Source organism: Bombus affinis, chromosome 5, assembly GCF_024516045.1.
Source record: "Bombus affinis isolate iyBomAffi1 chromosome 5, iyBomAffi1.2, whole genome shotgun sequence".
Lineage (NCBI taxonomy): Eukaryota > Metazoa > Arthropoda > Insecta > Hymenoptera > Apidae > Bombus > Bombus affinis.
The window spans coordinates 13,774,382-13,791,878 of record NC_066348.1 but is presented as its reverse complement, the minus strand read 5'-3'; the positions used below and the strand labels follow the sequence as shown (position 1 = coordinate 13,791,878).

Genomic DNA, 17,497 nt, shown 5'->3' with positions numbered 1-17,497 from the left:
TTTATATATCATCGCCTTTACACCACATTCTCAACGTTTCAATATTGTTTACTTAAACTGCCACGACACCCAACCCCATTCTCGCTTCGTACCCTCGTAAAACGTAATTACGACGTCTAGTTTGATCTCCGAACGGTGCTCGAATGAACGGTTGTTAAACCGTTTATACCTTCGTTTACTCGCGGAACGCAACAATCTAGGATATTACGACGAGGTCTCTTTTTTCCTACGTGTTACGTTAACCGTGCGATTTCTTTGTCTACAAAACGCCGAGCCTTTTAATACGTCATCCCTATATCACAATTCAATCAGACTGACGGCGAATCTGGAAGGAGATTCAGAGAAATTAGGCGATATTTCAGGGATTTTTATATCGACTGGCTGATAGATTTTCCTCTGATTTTATTGTAAGACGGCGAAACAACGAATGGAAAGTTTTATGCTCCGATAAAGTATTTTTCCATTTGCTTAGTTTCTAGTAGATAAATTTACAAGGAACTAAACATATTAAAATTCCCCAAAAATTGCACGATCCTGCTGTTCTCCTTTTCCATTCGCATTCGCATCTCTTCAGACATCTCTTCCCTGAAATGCTTTATTCGTAAGAAACGTGGGATACAAAAAACCGGATATTTAAAGATTATTTACGTTTTGGTAATGAAATGTAACATTCATTTCGGATCGCATAGACAGCAGGAAGAGGAGGAAGACAGCAAGAGACTTAAAAGGAACTGAACGTACAGAAATTTAAAAGAAGATTAATTCGAAAGGGATTAAGCAAGTTAAACTAATTGAGAAATCAAAGTATCACGACGAAGAAGTTTCCAGAGAGTTGATCGATTTAACCATAGTACAATACTTCGCACAGCAATCACGAAGATATTAAAGGTCCAAGATCAACCCCCACCCGCTTCTATACAAACTGCTGGAGCGTCACGATCACCGAATCGCCAATTCGTTTCTGTTCGCACGACAAACAGTGTAGGTGTTCAGAAGGAAGGTGGTGCAGAGACTCGTAAAACTGCGGTTCGCGCGACTATTCACCGAGAAACGCGCGAGTTATCCCCCTGTCCGCCCCTTCGACCGGATTATTATCAGGCATTTACACGTTTATGCTCTTTGCCGTGTGCCACGCAGATGGCTGCGACGCGTATACCCGCTAACGGTAACGTGCCTGATTTTCCGGTGCAATAAAGTCCCTTTGGTAGACGAGGCGCATAGTCTAGCAATTAACGCTCGTAAGTCGAGCCGCGCGATCTGTTTGATTTAAACGCCTGCCATGCGATCCTGCGTGTAATTCCAGGGCTAACTGAAAAACCAAGTCCAACTCTACCACCGAGCATTTATTACGTCATATTCAATGGCCGACCGTGTCGTCGTCCTCTTCTCTATGCGAGTTCTGCTTTTCAAAGGACGGCTGGTATAATGAAAGACACGTCGCTGTTGGGTGTTGCGCGTGTTCGCTCTGATGTGCTATCAATAAAGGTGGTTTCTGTTTGGACTCGAGGATAGATCGTATATGGCTTCTTTTATTTTGAATAGTTTCATGGCGTAATAAATCGATGGTACGTTGCTTATTGATGTACGAGCATTTGAAGTTTTTGTTAATACAATGGAAAGCGGCGTCAGTGCGTACCGCGTGGAGGATCTCGCGTTATTGTTATCTCTGTTATTGTTTCATCGATTCTGATAATTAACAATTCTAATTGTAATACACCGTTTGCAAACGAAGAAATATTTTGTTCACTGTCGAAGCGTTGGACGATTCTTTCATCGTCACAGGCTATCCTCAAACATGATAATTAACTTTCTCTCGCTTATTACATTAACTTTGATACTATCAAAATCACAAACTTTAACTTCTACTTGTAATATGTTACGTGTAACACCTGTAACAAGTTGCTTGTTAATTTTTGGAAAAAATACCTTCGACTATGCTTCGAATCGTTAGTATTCCATCTACTGTATATATGTATATGTATATAGACTCAAACAGAAACAAGTCTACACAAATGAAGAAGCGGAAATCGTGTTGGAATCCTCGCAGCGCTACAAAGAAGCCACCCCGGCGCGCCGAAAAATTCCCTTCCAAATAAAGAGTCGCTCGCCATTACGTGCATAGAGTAGCATAGTTTTTCGACGTCGTCCTTCACTTCAGGGCTTCTCGAAGACAGGGCGTTTTGCGATCAAGAAAACGTGGAAGAAGAGGAACGTTCGACATAAACGGCGAATGCCTCGCGCTCGTTACACGCGGCTCCTCTAAAAATATCTCCGCGAAACAGCCTTCTAGTTTCTGACCGCGTCCGATTTTCTTCATCAGCCGATCTCCTTCCTCTTCATCTTCCTTTAAGCGTCGTTCGCTTAGCTGAGACGCGATTGTTTTCAAAGAAAACTGTGTCAAAGCTCGTGAATTGCATCACTCTACATTTTCAAATCTTAGGATTGCGAAGTCATGGATTTTTAATTCTCGAACGTGCTAAAATTTAGTTTCAAAATCGTCGAATTGCGAAGCTCTCTATTACGAAATTTTAGAATTCCAAAATTACGGATTCAAAGCTTCCGAATTCCAAGAAAATAGAGTCTCGACGCTGACGAGTTTCAAGGCATCGTATCTCAAAATTTTAGAACTCCAAAGTTGGAGAGTCGGAGTTCTCGACTCGTAAACCTCGACATCTCGAAATTTTAAACTTCTAAAAAGTCAAAGACTTGAAGCTGCCGAATTCCAGAATCTGGAACCTCGAAACTGTCGAATTCTGAAGCTTAGCATTTCGAAATTCTAAAATTCTGATATTACGGTCGTAGAATTCACAGCCTCCGAGTTGAAAGAGCGAAAGCTCGAACCTCTCGAATCCTGAAACTCCATTGTTTCGAAACTTGAGAATCCTAAAATTGCACGCTCTTGTAAAAATAGCGTGGCAAAACAGCCTGCGAGTTTCTAGCCGGCCGCGATTTTCTTTACGAACTGATCTTCTTCCTTTTCATAGTCTTCTTTTACTCCTCGCGTTCTTCAAGCGGGGGCTGTTCGCTTCGCGGAGGCGCGATCGCTTCCGAGAAAACCGGCGGATTTCTCGCTCACGAAATACGACTAGATGCACGGAGGTTTATGTAGATGCTTTGTCGGTACGATTCAGCTTCTTGGAACTACGCAAACTGTTACGGCGGCAGAATTGATCGGCGATCGACTGATTGTTTCGTGAAGGCTGGTTTTAGGGGTGCGTTGATTGTAGCGCGGAGTAGAGTCTGGTTCAAGAGTGAAGTTTTTAGGGAACGAAGGGTAATTGTAAGGTTTAAGTCGTATGAGTTTCTTGAGGCGAGAACCGTGGCTAAGATATGGTTATGGTGGTAGCGAGACTTTTGTGGTCAGAAAAAGTGACTTTCTTAGAGCGCTCGTCGTGCATCTTAATTTGTGTTTTGGATCGTGTTCTTAAAGTTTAAATTTTCTAACTCTCATAGTCTCGTGCTAAAACAACCGACAGTACGAAGGATTAATATTCGATTAGGTTCAATCTTGCAATCAGAAGCTATAAGTTTCGACTATCAAATTCAGAATTCTAACAAACGATTTAATATATGTTCATTTCACCATAGAAAAGTTAAGGATCGAAAGTACGTTATAGATCGATCAATATGCCGGATGAAAGAAGAAACCGCGAAAGAGACCACGTAATATTTTACCTACGAGCATAAAAAGAGATCGGAGGATGGACTTTTTACGAGGGCCAGATCGCAAAACCGAAACCACCAGGGTTACTTAGGCAAAAAACGAGTCGGAGAAGGCAGGGTGAAGCACTTTTCCCATGAAAATGATGGGAATACGAAGGGACCACGGAACGAGCGCAGAGCGTTTAACCAAAATTACGTTTTATATGCACAAGCGGATCATTGCTCACAAGACGGTCCATGCGTAACGGCCGCAACGCAACGGTGCATTTCCTTTTACTACTGCGGCCAGACAGCGAGCACCGTAAAACCCGAGAGGCTTTAACAACTGCAACTGCAGAAATCCTGGCGTTGCGTGGTGAACTTCCAGGGACAATACATCCCTGGATGGATCGTTCGACTTGCAAGAGCAGAACTGATTGTGGGAACGAACGCGAGGATTCTTCGTACTTCCTTGTAATTTGAAGTTTTAATAATTAAGAAAGACCGGTTTACCATTTATTTTTGTTGTGCAGCGTTTATAAGTACTACTACGATGCAACAATCGCGAGACAAAAGCGGTAGTGAAGAAGTTGCAATAAAATTGAAAATTCGAAGATCGAAATAGCAAACTGTGAGTTCGATATCTTTCGACTTATAATTTCAGATTTCCGCTATCAAATAAAACAAACACTTGATTTTACGGATTCAAAAGCGTTCTGAGGCAAAAGACTTAAACTTACGACTGTAAAAAGGAAGGTTGCCGAATCGAATTACTATTCCACACGTACCCGTATCAATTACGCAAGATGACCAATCGTGTGTAAAATAATTAAAATCTGGCTCTCGTTAAAAGATTGAATTCGATCCACGTTTCGAGCCATATAAAAGCCAATTATCGGCGTTCTCGTTTCATTCGACTGATTCCCGTGCATCGTTGCAAAAATGGCACGAAAAAAAGCCACATAGGAAGGGTAATACCATTTGAAGCGAATACACGCCCCGCAGCTACTTAATTACTTGGCAAAACGGGATCAGAGAGTCGTGATTTCATGGAACAAAGGGTACATTGTCTTTACCAGCCGTGCACGGAATTAAGGCGTCTAAGATGCACGTGTTCCACGAATAGATCTTCAGGATTGCGATTAGAGATCGTGCGGTTTACCTTGTACGAGCCTCTGTCCTCCTCGTCCGAGGATGGGGCAGCGGGATCTCCTCCCGGTGTCGCTACGGCTTCCGTTTCCGCCGGCTGGTAGTCGACCTCACTGCTCCAAGAGTGTCGCCTCTTCAGGTCCCCTGTAATCATAGCGCCAAGACTATGTTAATTTTAGCTCGTGAATCTTCTCATCTTCAATCGTAAGACTATTGTCTATTTATACGTAAGACCATTTGTGTACTACGATCAGACGCACAGTATCTTAATTTCAGGTTGCGATCTTTTTGCTTTCATAGAAAAGATATTAGGAGACGTAATTGGTCTCAAATTATTGGAAAGTCTAACTGCCTGCTCGTTGTAGCAACTCTCTCGATTCTAGAATTTTCAGATATATTTACAAATCTGCTACATCGCTCTATAGAGAGCAACAGCTTTGAAATTCTAGATCTTAGAATTGCAGAGTTCCCTAAATCCCTAAATTTCACGGCTTCAACTCTCTGAATCTTCACCAGCTTCGAAAATCCGAATCTCAGGATTCCTAAACCTTCGGACAAAGCCACGTAGCAGCGTTTAAAACCATATAGCACCGCTGTAAAACGTCGGTAGCGTCGATGGTAATGAATTGAAACGTTGAAACGCGAGATGGTGAAAATGTTGAGCAGAGAGAAATCAAAGGGGGTAACACGGATAGTCGGCACGTGCCTCGAGGTCCGCCGGTAATTAATACGGTCCGACTCAATCGGGTAGCCGCTTAATTAGAATTGTCACTATCATTCATCTCGGCGGCGGCTGTTTAACGTCAACTTGCCAATCGAAGCGTAGCTGACAAAACTGGCCGCTACCACTTTTTGCCCACGGCTGTTCGACGTGCCGTATAATCCAACAACCGTATTCCCGATCGATACTGCTCTCCTCTTACGGGCTTTGGATTTACCATTTAATAGCGGCGAGTATCATCTCTGGAATCTTGCTCGAGCCGGCAGTTATTAATTTCCTAGATCGTCTCCTGAAATTAACGACATACATACAGTACAGAAATCGCATTACGCGGTCACGACCAGTTACGACGACGATCTTGAAACAGTTTTAACGAAGCCATCGATCCACGAGACGGTCGCAAACGGCTGCATCTGACCAGCTAGAAAATCGCTCGGCGTGTCGTGGCTCCGCTAACCGGCACCGTTTCTTTCATACCACGAGTATGTAGAACGATTTCTATTTAAACTGTTATTTCCGTATCTGTTTCAACAGCTTTTCGTCGTTTACTTCCTTTAACTTTGAGTAAATTCGACGAATCCGATATCGGACATAGAAATTTCTTTTTTGTTAGAATGGGTTGTTCGATGGGAATTCGATTTTTCGTAATTGGAATTCCGTTTACTTGTCAGATGGAACGAAAAAATTATCCAAAAATGTTGAAACACAAAGCATTGGAGTTTTAGAGCCTCGAAACCAAGATATTCGAAGAGAAAAAGAGGATATGATTAGAAAGAGTGAAATCACTGTGCGAGCACATCTCGTAATTGCCGGAGGTATAAGGTGTACTGATGTTGCTCGATGTTATCCGTACGTTTTGTTATTTTTCGTAATTGAAACAATTTGTTAGAGCCAAAGTATAGGTTATCCGATTTAGCCTGTAAATGGATTTTAAGACGTTGCTTGGACCATGGCCATAAAAAAGCTGATGTAGCGTACGGTGTAATTGAATACGTCTCATTAAATATGTGCCATTACTTTTTCTCCTTTTAAACTATAATCTTTATACTTAGTGTTAGCTATTTTCTAGACCTTATAACGAAAGCACTATATTTCAAGGGAATTCCATAAGATAATCGAATATTACGTTATTATATAAACCCGAGGACTTCGCGAAACTTCGTGCTCCATTTTACATATATACAACACTCTATTTTAACACTCTATTATATTAATTAATCGAATTCTAAGGTTTTTAATTTAAGACTGATTCTAGTTTCAATCTATCGATCGACAAACTTTCAGTTCAAGTTCAAGAAACATGATCGATCCCATTACGTAAAATATTTCATAATGGACGTCATCGCATAAATTTCAAATTGTCTCGAATGCATCGATAATTCTTTTACCATGTCAAACAATTTTCTTTCGATTTACTCTTAAAGATACTCGATCCCGAAGGAATGAAAATATCCCAGAGCAAAGAAACGTGAAAAATAAAAGATCGTCTCGAATTCGCCGATAAATGAGCCTAAATCAACGACTGTCCCAATCAGAGGAATCCTAAATCGGTTCTATGAAATCATCGAGTCGCTTTCGCGGATTTTCATCGATGCTCGCGGAACATTTAAGGCCGACAAGCGTACGTATTCACGCACGCGCTTTTACGCGCTTATTCACGCATACACTTTTACAAAGGTGGAACCGGGGATAACGATCGACGATAAGCTCGCAGGTTAAACACTGTATTCGAGACGTGACTTATGGGATTCGATCGGGCCGAGGAGGCGCGTATTCTACCTACAAATTTACTCGTTTACTCGCTTCGTGGAATGCCACGGGCTCCCACGGGACCGGGCCGGTGAACGCATCGGAAAGAGGAGATGCGCTGCACGCGGCGGGGCTCGCGCGATCACGAGCACAGGAAATTTATCGGTTCGACGGTCAAAGTGTGAATTACGTCGATTCCAGCGTGAGCCGCAATAAAATATTTCCCAAAGCTTCATCGCATTGTGCCGCCGCTTCGTACCCGGTTATTTGCATCGGCCGTATATCTCACGCGTTTCGCGCGCATTTTGAACCCGCGCAGGCGCATCGCCATTTATTAATGATCGTCCGCCGACCGACCACTTTTACAAATCGCTGTATCCCGTTTTCGTGACGTATGGAAAGATTACTTCGTGAGAAATCGGTTTGTTTGAGAAGGGTGAAGCGTTTGGTAGAAGAGTGACGCGAGATTAAGGAAAGTTCGTAAGTTATTTAAATATTTGCGAAAAAAAAGAAGAAATGGGAGAACCTGACGAACTAAAATTAATTGACTTAAGAATTATTATCTTACTCGAAGTACTATAATTTTGCAATTAATTTTTCCAGATATCTAGAAAGTTACGATTTTTCAGACGCATCGCTCCTCCGGCAAACCAACGATATCCTGTTTGGTATCTCGTTACGTAGTTAGAAATATGAAATGTTTGTTTGTAACAGTTACATTGGCGCATGAGCCTGAAGATTGTATTAATATTTAATAGCAAGAGGAAAAAACAGCTGTTCGTCGATACGTAACAATTAACACTTTCGTCACGATAGGTGAACATAGGGCGATCTCAGGAAGCGTACGATCGGTCGCAAAAAACGTGCACACACGTTCTCTGTAATTTACGATCACGTGTATTATTATTCATACATATTACGCAGTATGTATCCACGTAGAAGTAACAGCATTCGCAGTTTTTTCAAGACGACAAAAACAACTTTCCTCTGGCGAATAATCGTAATTCGACGAGCGCATGGAATAGTTGTAGATTAAAATGAATAAACTAATCTCCTGACATAGCACTCACGAGAAAAGAAGATTAGAAATATTATTCTAACTTCAAGCTTCCATTTCCTAAAAACAGAAAAAGAAGTAAGATAGAAATGAACAAATATAAGGAAATGAAAAAAGAAAAGAGGAATGTATATATAAAGAAACGTAACCCTAACTTATGGATCGTAAATGACGAATTATCAACGTCAATGAAATTTACGATTCAAAATAAAAATTGAAAAATTATAAAATAGAAGCCTATAACCCACAACTTGTCGCTTGTTGGGGCACTAATATTAGTAGTTAATAAATTATCGTACAAGAAAGCTCAGATTTTCTATCCCTATTCTTTATTTCCTCGAAACGACGCAGAATTTTCTCAACGCGCATAATATAACCACGAAACAGTGAGGAACGCCTCCGCGTTTCGCGCTGCTATAAAACATAATGGACGTCAATTTGACAGGGGCTGCGAAAGAAAAAGAGAGAGAAAGGACGTTACGAGCGCGAACAGCACAAACTTCCTGTCGTTTCGCGGGGTGGCGGAACACGAGCACGCACACGTTCAACGCTGATCGTGGCCGTGAATTTACAAGCACGTGTAGACTGGCGCGCGTGCACGTGGCTTCCGGGCCCACGGACGCGCGTAATTTCTCCTTCTTCGCCTCGTCGCGTCGGCGCTCCACCACGATCTATGATCATTGCGCTTTGTACACTTCGCTCGCATTCCACGAAGAAGCAACGCGAAGCCGCAGAAACCGGAAAAGTAAAGCAACATGCGATGCAATTAGCTCCAGCGGTGAACGGCTTGAAGAAATTCAAGCTACGATTCTCGAGGACGGGAAGAAATTTAGATACATCAGGCTAATCGTTGGATACCGAGTTAGTGAGCTTAGATTCTGTTAGCGGACAGTTACGTCGCATTCCGATCCGACGAACGTTCGAACGAATCTGGCTATGAATGTAACTATCTACGTTTTTTCCATTCGGCTCAGTTTTGATATTATTTAAAACAAATTTTTTTTTATCTTTTGTTCAATAATTCTTGTAGTAAATATTAAAGCAAACTTTGGCTATGAACTGGTGTAATAAGACGTAAAGTGGAGAATATTTTTGTCTGTAAAGGTGCTTAACTGTAAAGGTGCAGTTAAGATCGAAATTGAATTAAAGACGAAGGTAAACTTTTTCTTAAGTACAATTTCTGTATCGCGAGTGTAATTCGATGTTGTAAATCGAAGTATTAAGATGTATTCAACTATATAAAAACCAGTGATTCAATTTAAATTTTCATTTGTATCAAAACACAGAGTCGTAAAAATAGAAACATTCTATTCCTATTTCCATATAAATGAATTTCAAAAGCTGCACGAATAAACTTCTATTCCAACTTATATCGATGATTTGAAAGGGAGGATGATAGTCGGTATTTCCGGAATTTGCATGCGCCTACGAGGAATCCTAATGGAAAAGAAACGGTTCGATGCCTCCGGGGACGATGGACAGAGCCTGCGTAGGCACAGAAGATGGAAAATCGCTTCTTGTCGATGATCTCACTGCGAGGAATCCGATCGGATTAACTCGGCAAAGCGAAATCAGCTAAACGCGACTGTCACATATCGTCTGCTACGATTTCTTACACCGTAGCTGATGGACGATGTCTCAATCGACATGTCACACGAAAAGAACGTTACCTGTTTCTAGTTCTTTCGGTGGATGATCGACGGCGATCCGTCCACGACGATCTCGCGGAAACTCATTAACATTTAACCGGTAATCAGAGCGGTTGATTAACGAGGCCGATGGGCAAGGCGGCTCGATAACAGCACACGGAATCGTACGATCTTATCATTGGCGATCTCACGGTCTAACGTCGTTAACAGTCGCCGGGGATCCATGAATGCGGATCGTCACGATCCACTGACGGTGATCCATGCCGTTCTGTCCGTGTCATCGTTTCTTGCCCAGGCTACGTCTAGCTAAGCATCCGGCTCCTTTACATTTCCATTTTATTTATATGGTTATCGAGCGTAACTAGCGTGGCGGTACCAGCGTTCATCGATGATTTTCTCTATTAAACTCGTTAGTCCAGTGTACGGTATCCCCTTGTTCTTCCTTCGCGTCCCCTCGCTGCATTCCCTAGGACACGTTCAGTCGGTGTAGCCAACGGCGACCACGTTTCTTCGCTCATCGAACGAGGCGACTGTGTGCACGTCACCGTATGACAGTCAATGTCACGGTTTCCCTCCCGATCAAAGTTATTAAAAGCTTGGACTTTGAAGAGCGAAGGACCGTTTCGGTTCTTCCTCCACGCTGTAAGACCACCAAAGAGACCGTGTTATTGTTCATCGAACGTTCATCGTATCGCGCACTCGATCATCCTCGTGGCCCAACAAAACATCCTCCGACACAATACTCTTCATGTTCACTGACACGTGCGAGATCACCGAGCAACGTACGTCCACCGAGTCATTACCAGACGTGGTACGGATATTTTCTCCGTTGTTCTCGTTCGAGAGGCAACATACACTGTCGAAGAACTTTCCCTCCTATTCTATTATATACACGTGTATTACTAGCGATCAGAGGGGGGTGGGTTGGAAATGTAATTTGCCGGAGATCTCCGGGCCGATTCGAGGGATCACGATCGTTGGATCCACGAAGAGCGGCGAGTCGGTGAGACACACGGCTAGATTTCGGGTTGCAGGTGCACGCTACAGGTTCACTCACAGGTGCAGCTCTCTGACTAGACTAAAGGCGGGAGCGTGCTCGTTGCCAGCAAGTACTCTAGGAGAACAGAGAAAGAGAGAGAAAGAGGAGGCATACCGGTGCTTCGATTGGTCCATGCTTCCCGCGAAAACGACCCAGCCAATCACCGTGACTGTGCCACGTAATTGCCGGGTATCACGATTCACAAAAACGGGGGAGGGATACCCTTTCGAAATTCCCTCGAGGTAACGTTCCCCTCAGTTTCTTTTTTATTACGCGCACCGGCCGGCTTACTTTGTCCCACGGCCGATTTTTGAAGTCTATATCGATCATCCTGTTGTCCTAGGGAGATCTCGATTCCGTACGCCCGGACCCTCTTTGAAACATTCTTTTCTACCTTTCTTCCCTTCGAATCAAATAATTTTTTATCCTTTATACGCTGGAAATTATCATCACACCGTATTAACCCCCTTTTCGTACTATACAAACACTGGGTTGGAGCTCGACTTTGAGAATTTGAACGGATCTCCTATTTTCCAAAGAACCAATCTCCACCATCCTTTGTAATTTAATTCTAACTAATAAGAACTCCTTCAACCACTGAGAAATCAATGCCCGCGGGGAACAGATTCAATCTTCAGGAAATCATTAACACTCGGTAGGATTTCTCAGCCAGGCCGATTATTTCGCGATCCCGGCTCAATAAAATCGCTGTACGCTACGTGATCGTTCGTTCGACGAAGAGAAGATAACGAAAACGAAACGAAATACAGCCGAGGAAGGGGTAAAGTTATCTCGACCAGTCACGAAACGTTTAACGAAGCAGATCGAATATCGATTAATTCGTATTGTTGCGAGCATTTGACGGCTACAATGTGCAATGTCAAAGTCAGCGTGTATCACGATAGAAAGTTAAGAGGATTGTCGATTCTTATCCATATCCCGATAATATTCATCAAATAGAAAGAACAGTCACGGTCGTTCTCGCAATTCCCTATGGAATAAAATGTGAAAATATTCCAAGGTTCTTATCGATGTGTCGTACTATATCGTACCACCCTTTATCCAGTTGAATATTTGCCGCTTCCTCAAAAAAATAAAAATTCGAAAAAAAGAAGCAGCCGAAGGTGAAATTTCCTTTCGGTCATTGACAATTCATTCGTTTACAAAGAATTTTTAAATTAACAATTATTCTTCCTGCTTCACCTAAATATTTCACCCTACTGTGATTAAATAATATACTAACAAAGACGAAGCTTAATTCCGTAACGTTTAAATCGTTAAATTAGTATGGAGAAGGGTTGTCGGGTTAGTTGGTGGACAAATTAATTCACGATCGATGTTTTATCGAGTATGGCGATACGAAGCGATTCGAGGTTACCGATTCGAGGCGGCGGCAGCTCTTGTGGAAGTATTTCGGCCGGGTGGGTCCGCCGGATTCCTGGGCTTCTTTCTCGAACAGTCCCTCGAGGGCTTGGTGGTTCCCAGGGAGGTCAGAGGTCGTTGGGCCCTCCTTCGCCTTATTCCTTCTCGCCCCCTACCCGACCGAACGCCCTCGACCCTTCGCCAGCCCGCAGCTTATGAACGTCCGCCCAATACGCCCGAGTCTCTTTCACCTCTCTCTCCCTGTTTCTCTCTCGCTCGAAATGTTATTTATTTGTTCACGCGTTTCACCTTAACGAGATTTTCGGCCCAGTACCATTTGCCAGTAGGGGAAATTAAAAAGCTTCAAGCTTTCATGGTACACCGTGTTGAATGTCAGCTTGTTTTGGCTCGGAGTCGTTTTTTGGCACGTACTGTAATTTGCAGGATTGTTGGTATTCGTGGTTTGAACTGGGGCAGCTCGAGGAGCGAATGCGACGTAGAAATTGCGGAACTTGTAGTTGCAGTTACTCTACGTTCGAAGTTGTCGATTAGAGTTGGAAGGAGCGTGGAATAAAATGCTTGAAACTCTCACGGTGTTACGCGTTGGACGTGGCTCCCTTTTAGATACAAGTTATTCTTTATTATAATCTCAAAGATACGACGAAATTGTTATTGGACGTCGAACTCATTAGAGCTATTCTAGTTTCGACTTCGTTGATCAAAGTTTGAAGGAATATGCGGTGTTTCATAAAGACACGAATAATTTTAAGAGGACGTTTTATGCAAACCAGCAACGTAATAAAATCACAATCGCGCGTGTCCATTTATTTTCTCTTTCTGAAATAGCAAATAAATTCAACTAATTTTTCGATTTAACCCGTCCATTTCACCCTCCCACCGAGTCATAGAAACAAACCATAACGCCACAAGCTATACAAATAATCATTCGGCGAGAAGTTTCTTTTCAATAACTAATCAAGTAAATCGAGTACGACGAAAATGAAAAGCCGAAGTCATCTGGTCGGAAACAGAGTCGGTTAACGATCGCGAGTGGTACTGGAGGTGCGTTCCTCGCGTCCTTTTCTACTTTGCATCATTACGGAAGATTGATGTAGTAACGGTATACGGTTGTTCGTCTCGCGGTTAAAGTGTCTCGTCTTTTTTCGCGGCCGATATTCCTCGAAAGCCTGCCAACCGGCTGGTCGTCGAGCAACACTGAAGAAACGGGGCGCCCTAATGGCCAGCACAACACTACAAAGAAAAATTTTTCGATAACGCGGTGCACTCAGGTTTGGAGAGTCTGGTCCCGAAATTTGTATCGTACCCGAACGAATCCGAACGCCACGCCGCGCGCCCTTTCCATCGGCGATGTACATATGGGGCTTCTTGGGGCCGGCGACAACGCGTAAACCTTCGAACCGAAGGATAAATCCTCCTTACCGCGAAACCTTCCGACCAAACCATCATTTAGGCGGGATCACACGGACCTCTCTTCCGCGTCGTAATTTCTGTACGCGGCGAAGAAACGCGCGTGTAAATGCGCCGTTGGATTCCGACGTGCCTTACCCGCCGCCCCCGAACGCCGGCAGGCCTTGTTCGCCGAGATTTTTCGGCGGAAACCGCCGCCGGGGAGCACTTTACATTTACCCTTCGCGATGGAGAATTTCGGAGAAGTTAGGATTTCGTCCCTGCTACGTGCGATCCGTGGAATTCGTGGAATCGATCACGATTTCTAATTCACTGATCAGGAACTGTATGTAGTCGAATGCTATGGTCTTTCCCTTGAATGCAATTGTCTTGCATGCAAGTTGATAAAAACTAGTATTTCGTTGAATCTTCGAAGTTCTGTGATTTATTAGTTCGTTGATCTGAATCCGTTCTAACAGCGAGTCGAATACTATCATTATTCTGCCAATAAAAAGCTATCCACGACATCAACTTGCAACTTTATACGAATCAATGTCAGAATCAGTTCAATGAACCAACGTCATATCCTCTTACGCGAAGTGAACTTTCTTCGTTTGTAAGTCGGCGGAAGACTTTGACCTGCTTCACGAATAAGGGTGGAAGTCGAGCGAAAGAAAAGATTTGACCGCGGAGGATGAGTCAGAACTTTCGATTCCCAAGCGTAGAAGGTAAACACGTGGTGCTAGTCCATCGTTGGTATCCTCTTTGTCGTCTTCGTGGTACGTCGACGGCGATATTTTTGTCGGCGTTGGCCAGGATTTAAGGGGCAAGCAGGCGTAGAAAGCGCGCCAGCGTGTAATGGTGATTGAATGCGGCTAATGGTCGTCCCGTACGGGACTCACGGCCTTCCAAGATATACGTTATGACTCGAGCATAACATTTACCGGGTGGTAAACAACCGCCCATAAACTGCAAAGCCCTACAAACGAGCCCTTCTGCGAAAAATGCTGGGAATAAGATCCTTACGGTTGTTAATCCAATTCTCATCTAGATATTTTTGAACATCGAACTTCGGTGTCATTTTTTGGTATCGACAAAAATTGCCATGTTCGATAGGGGGATTTTTGGCATGGCTTTGTCCTCAATCGTTGCCATGATTTTATCGATTGTGGATGAAATCATGGGGGTATTTGACTATTGATCAAAAGTTCAAAAAACAATTTCAAAAGACAATTTCAAAAAAGTTGGAAATTGTTATGTGTTCTATATCAATTCAGAAAAATGTTACTATGCTGTAGCGATATTGAGCTATCTTTGGTAAAAAGCTTCGTGGGAGCAAAGGATGTTAGCATCGATACTCGTGGCATTAATCGGCAGGTGATTCGAGACAAGTACAATTGGAAAAGTGATCTGAAACGTTTGGTTCGGTCGATGATACGTGTCTTTGCTAGTTTGAAAATCGTGCGATGAGAAATCAACAGTTTAAGGAAAAAACATGCAAGTACAAATGTGCGTAACATCTGCAAGTGAACTGCAATTAGATTCGACTCAAAATATCGTTACGTTGGAATAATTTAAAGCTTATATAGCTACTTATTGTGCTTACAGAGTATGAAGTTCGATCTAGATCTCTAATCAAAATTTATTACGCAATCGAGAATTATGTATCTCTTTCGCTTTATATTCTAATAGAGATTGAAATCGTACACGCTTTAATGATTAATCCTTGCAATATCGTCCATGTTTCTATCAGAAAAAGAACAGCGAAGAACACTTGAGAACATCATTTTCCCTGCTCTAAATAGTTGGTGTGGTCGGAGCGGAACAAGGAAGACGTCAGAACCCGGCAATTTGCCATCGGTTTTCGCGCACGAACTGATTTGTAAGCGCGACCAAGCGTAGGATACAACGGACTTTCGAGTTGTGAAGCTTGTCGCGTTGCACGGCGACAATCTCCTTCGACGATACCGCCATGACAAATCGTTCTAAGCAGCGTGACGCCATAAATCAAAGCTCGCCACTCGAAACGGTTCTCCACCCCGTGAAGAAAGATCAGGACACGAGGAGGACGAACGAGAGAGAGAGAGAGAGGGAGAAAAGGAAAAACAGAAAGGGCGCAAAGAAGAAGGGACGAGGAAGATAGCGGTGGTGGAGTACAAGTATAGTTGAAGCACGATTAAATTGTAGTCGATAAAGCTCTGGTCAGGCATTAATAATAATTAGACACGGCATGGCTTCGAAATTAACGATGTAAGTTGGTATGCGTAGATAATAAACTTGCAAATGAATTCTGCTTGACGCCACGGCTAAATAAAGAATAGCGTAACCGCGTGAAAGTTTACGAATTATCATCGTATTAATTGGGGGCTATTGTAAATTCCATTGCAATGGGAAAAAATGGTAATTGAATGTGGCTCGCCCGCGAAAAAGAACGTTTTACGAGGCGATTAACCGCTTCGAGGCTGTTCCGACCGCGCTTCACGGTTTTCTCCTCCCTGCAATTCTTACGCAATTAGCGAGCCAACGGTGAGAAGATTCAAGACAATTCGTAGTTAGTTAGACATACTAGGTGTATTCCTATCTTATAATATTCTTATTTTTCTTCATACGAAGATGTTAACGGAAGATCTTAATATCAACGTCCAATCTCTCCTAATCTTCTGTTTAAGCTAATTTTTTTGAATTATCGCAAATTTATAATTCAAATTTACAGTGGAACTTTTAATTTTCAATCATTTGTTCATCGATCAGCTATATTGAATTCTTTGAAAATTTGTCGAGACCCTATGGTTAAGTTGTTTGTTTCCGGAGAATCGAATATTAATCGCATGTTCGTGCGATGAAATGTAGAAATTAAGAAAGAGTTGATCGGTTTGGTCTCCGAGGGCTAATTATTAATTCAAACGTAGCTGATATTAGGAGACTAAAACTGAATCATCACCTCCGTTCTAACTTACGGGCTCCTTTTCCAGAAATTCGATTTAAATGCGGTAACATTACGCGAGGTGATTTATCCAGCATTGAAGAGGTAGGAAATGTGGTACGGTAATTTTATTAATGCATTAATCCCGTTTCACCGGCGTTCCTTGAGTTCTTTGTACGGTGGGATCGTGGCGCCCGCGGGCTCTTCGCCGAGGGTGGACTTAATAAACCGAAAGAGGGACCACACGCGTCGTGACGTCACGTGGCACGTCATGCCATGACGATTCGGTTGACGTACATTACGCCCGCCAAGGTAGATTGAAATTTAGCGAATCCACCCACGCGAGCCGCGCGCGCGACTGCATATTATTATGCGATTCGCGAGCGGCATAATTATTTCCCGCTCAAAGTTCCTTTGACGAGGAATCCCCTTTAACGCTTGAATGCTCCGTTCATACCAACACGCGTGAATTTATTTTTAAAACCGTGCGAAGGGGAAAAGCTGTTTTTGAACCGTACAAAAGCGATTTGGATCGTAACAGGAAATACCGTGTTTAAAAGCTGAATTTATTCTACTGCGAGAACCAAACTTACATTGTTCGTTATAAATCATACAATTGTGGCTATCGTAAGACTAACTATTTCAGCCTCTTAGAAGTTAAACTGGTCAACCACATCGTTTCGTAAGATTTTAATTTAGTAAATACATAGGTGCATGATTAAGAATTTATTTGCACACGTATCGATGCTGATTTTAGAATCCTGAGGTCAAATTAAAAGTTTCATTTTTTATACGAAAG

General features: G+C 42.8%; 1 protein-coding gene across 3 annotated transcripts in view; it reads right to left on the bottom strand.

Annotated features, from left to right (window-relative positions):
- The window catches only part of LOC126915991 (uncharacterized), an 83,410-nt gene that overhangs the window by 10,008 nt on the left and 55,905 nt on the right, over nucleotides 1-17,497 (bottom strand). For all 3 annotated transcript variants that reach the window (XM_050721318.1, XM_050721319.1, XM_050721320.1), the window contains one exon: nucleotides 4,805-4,935. In XM_050721318.1, the coding sequence (XP_050577275.1) occupies nucleotides 4,805-4,935 (131 nt within the window). The remainder of the gene's footprint in view (nucleotides 1-4,804; nucleotides 4,936-17,497) is intronic.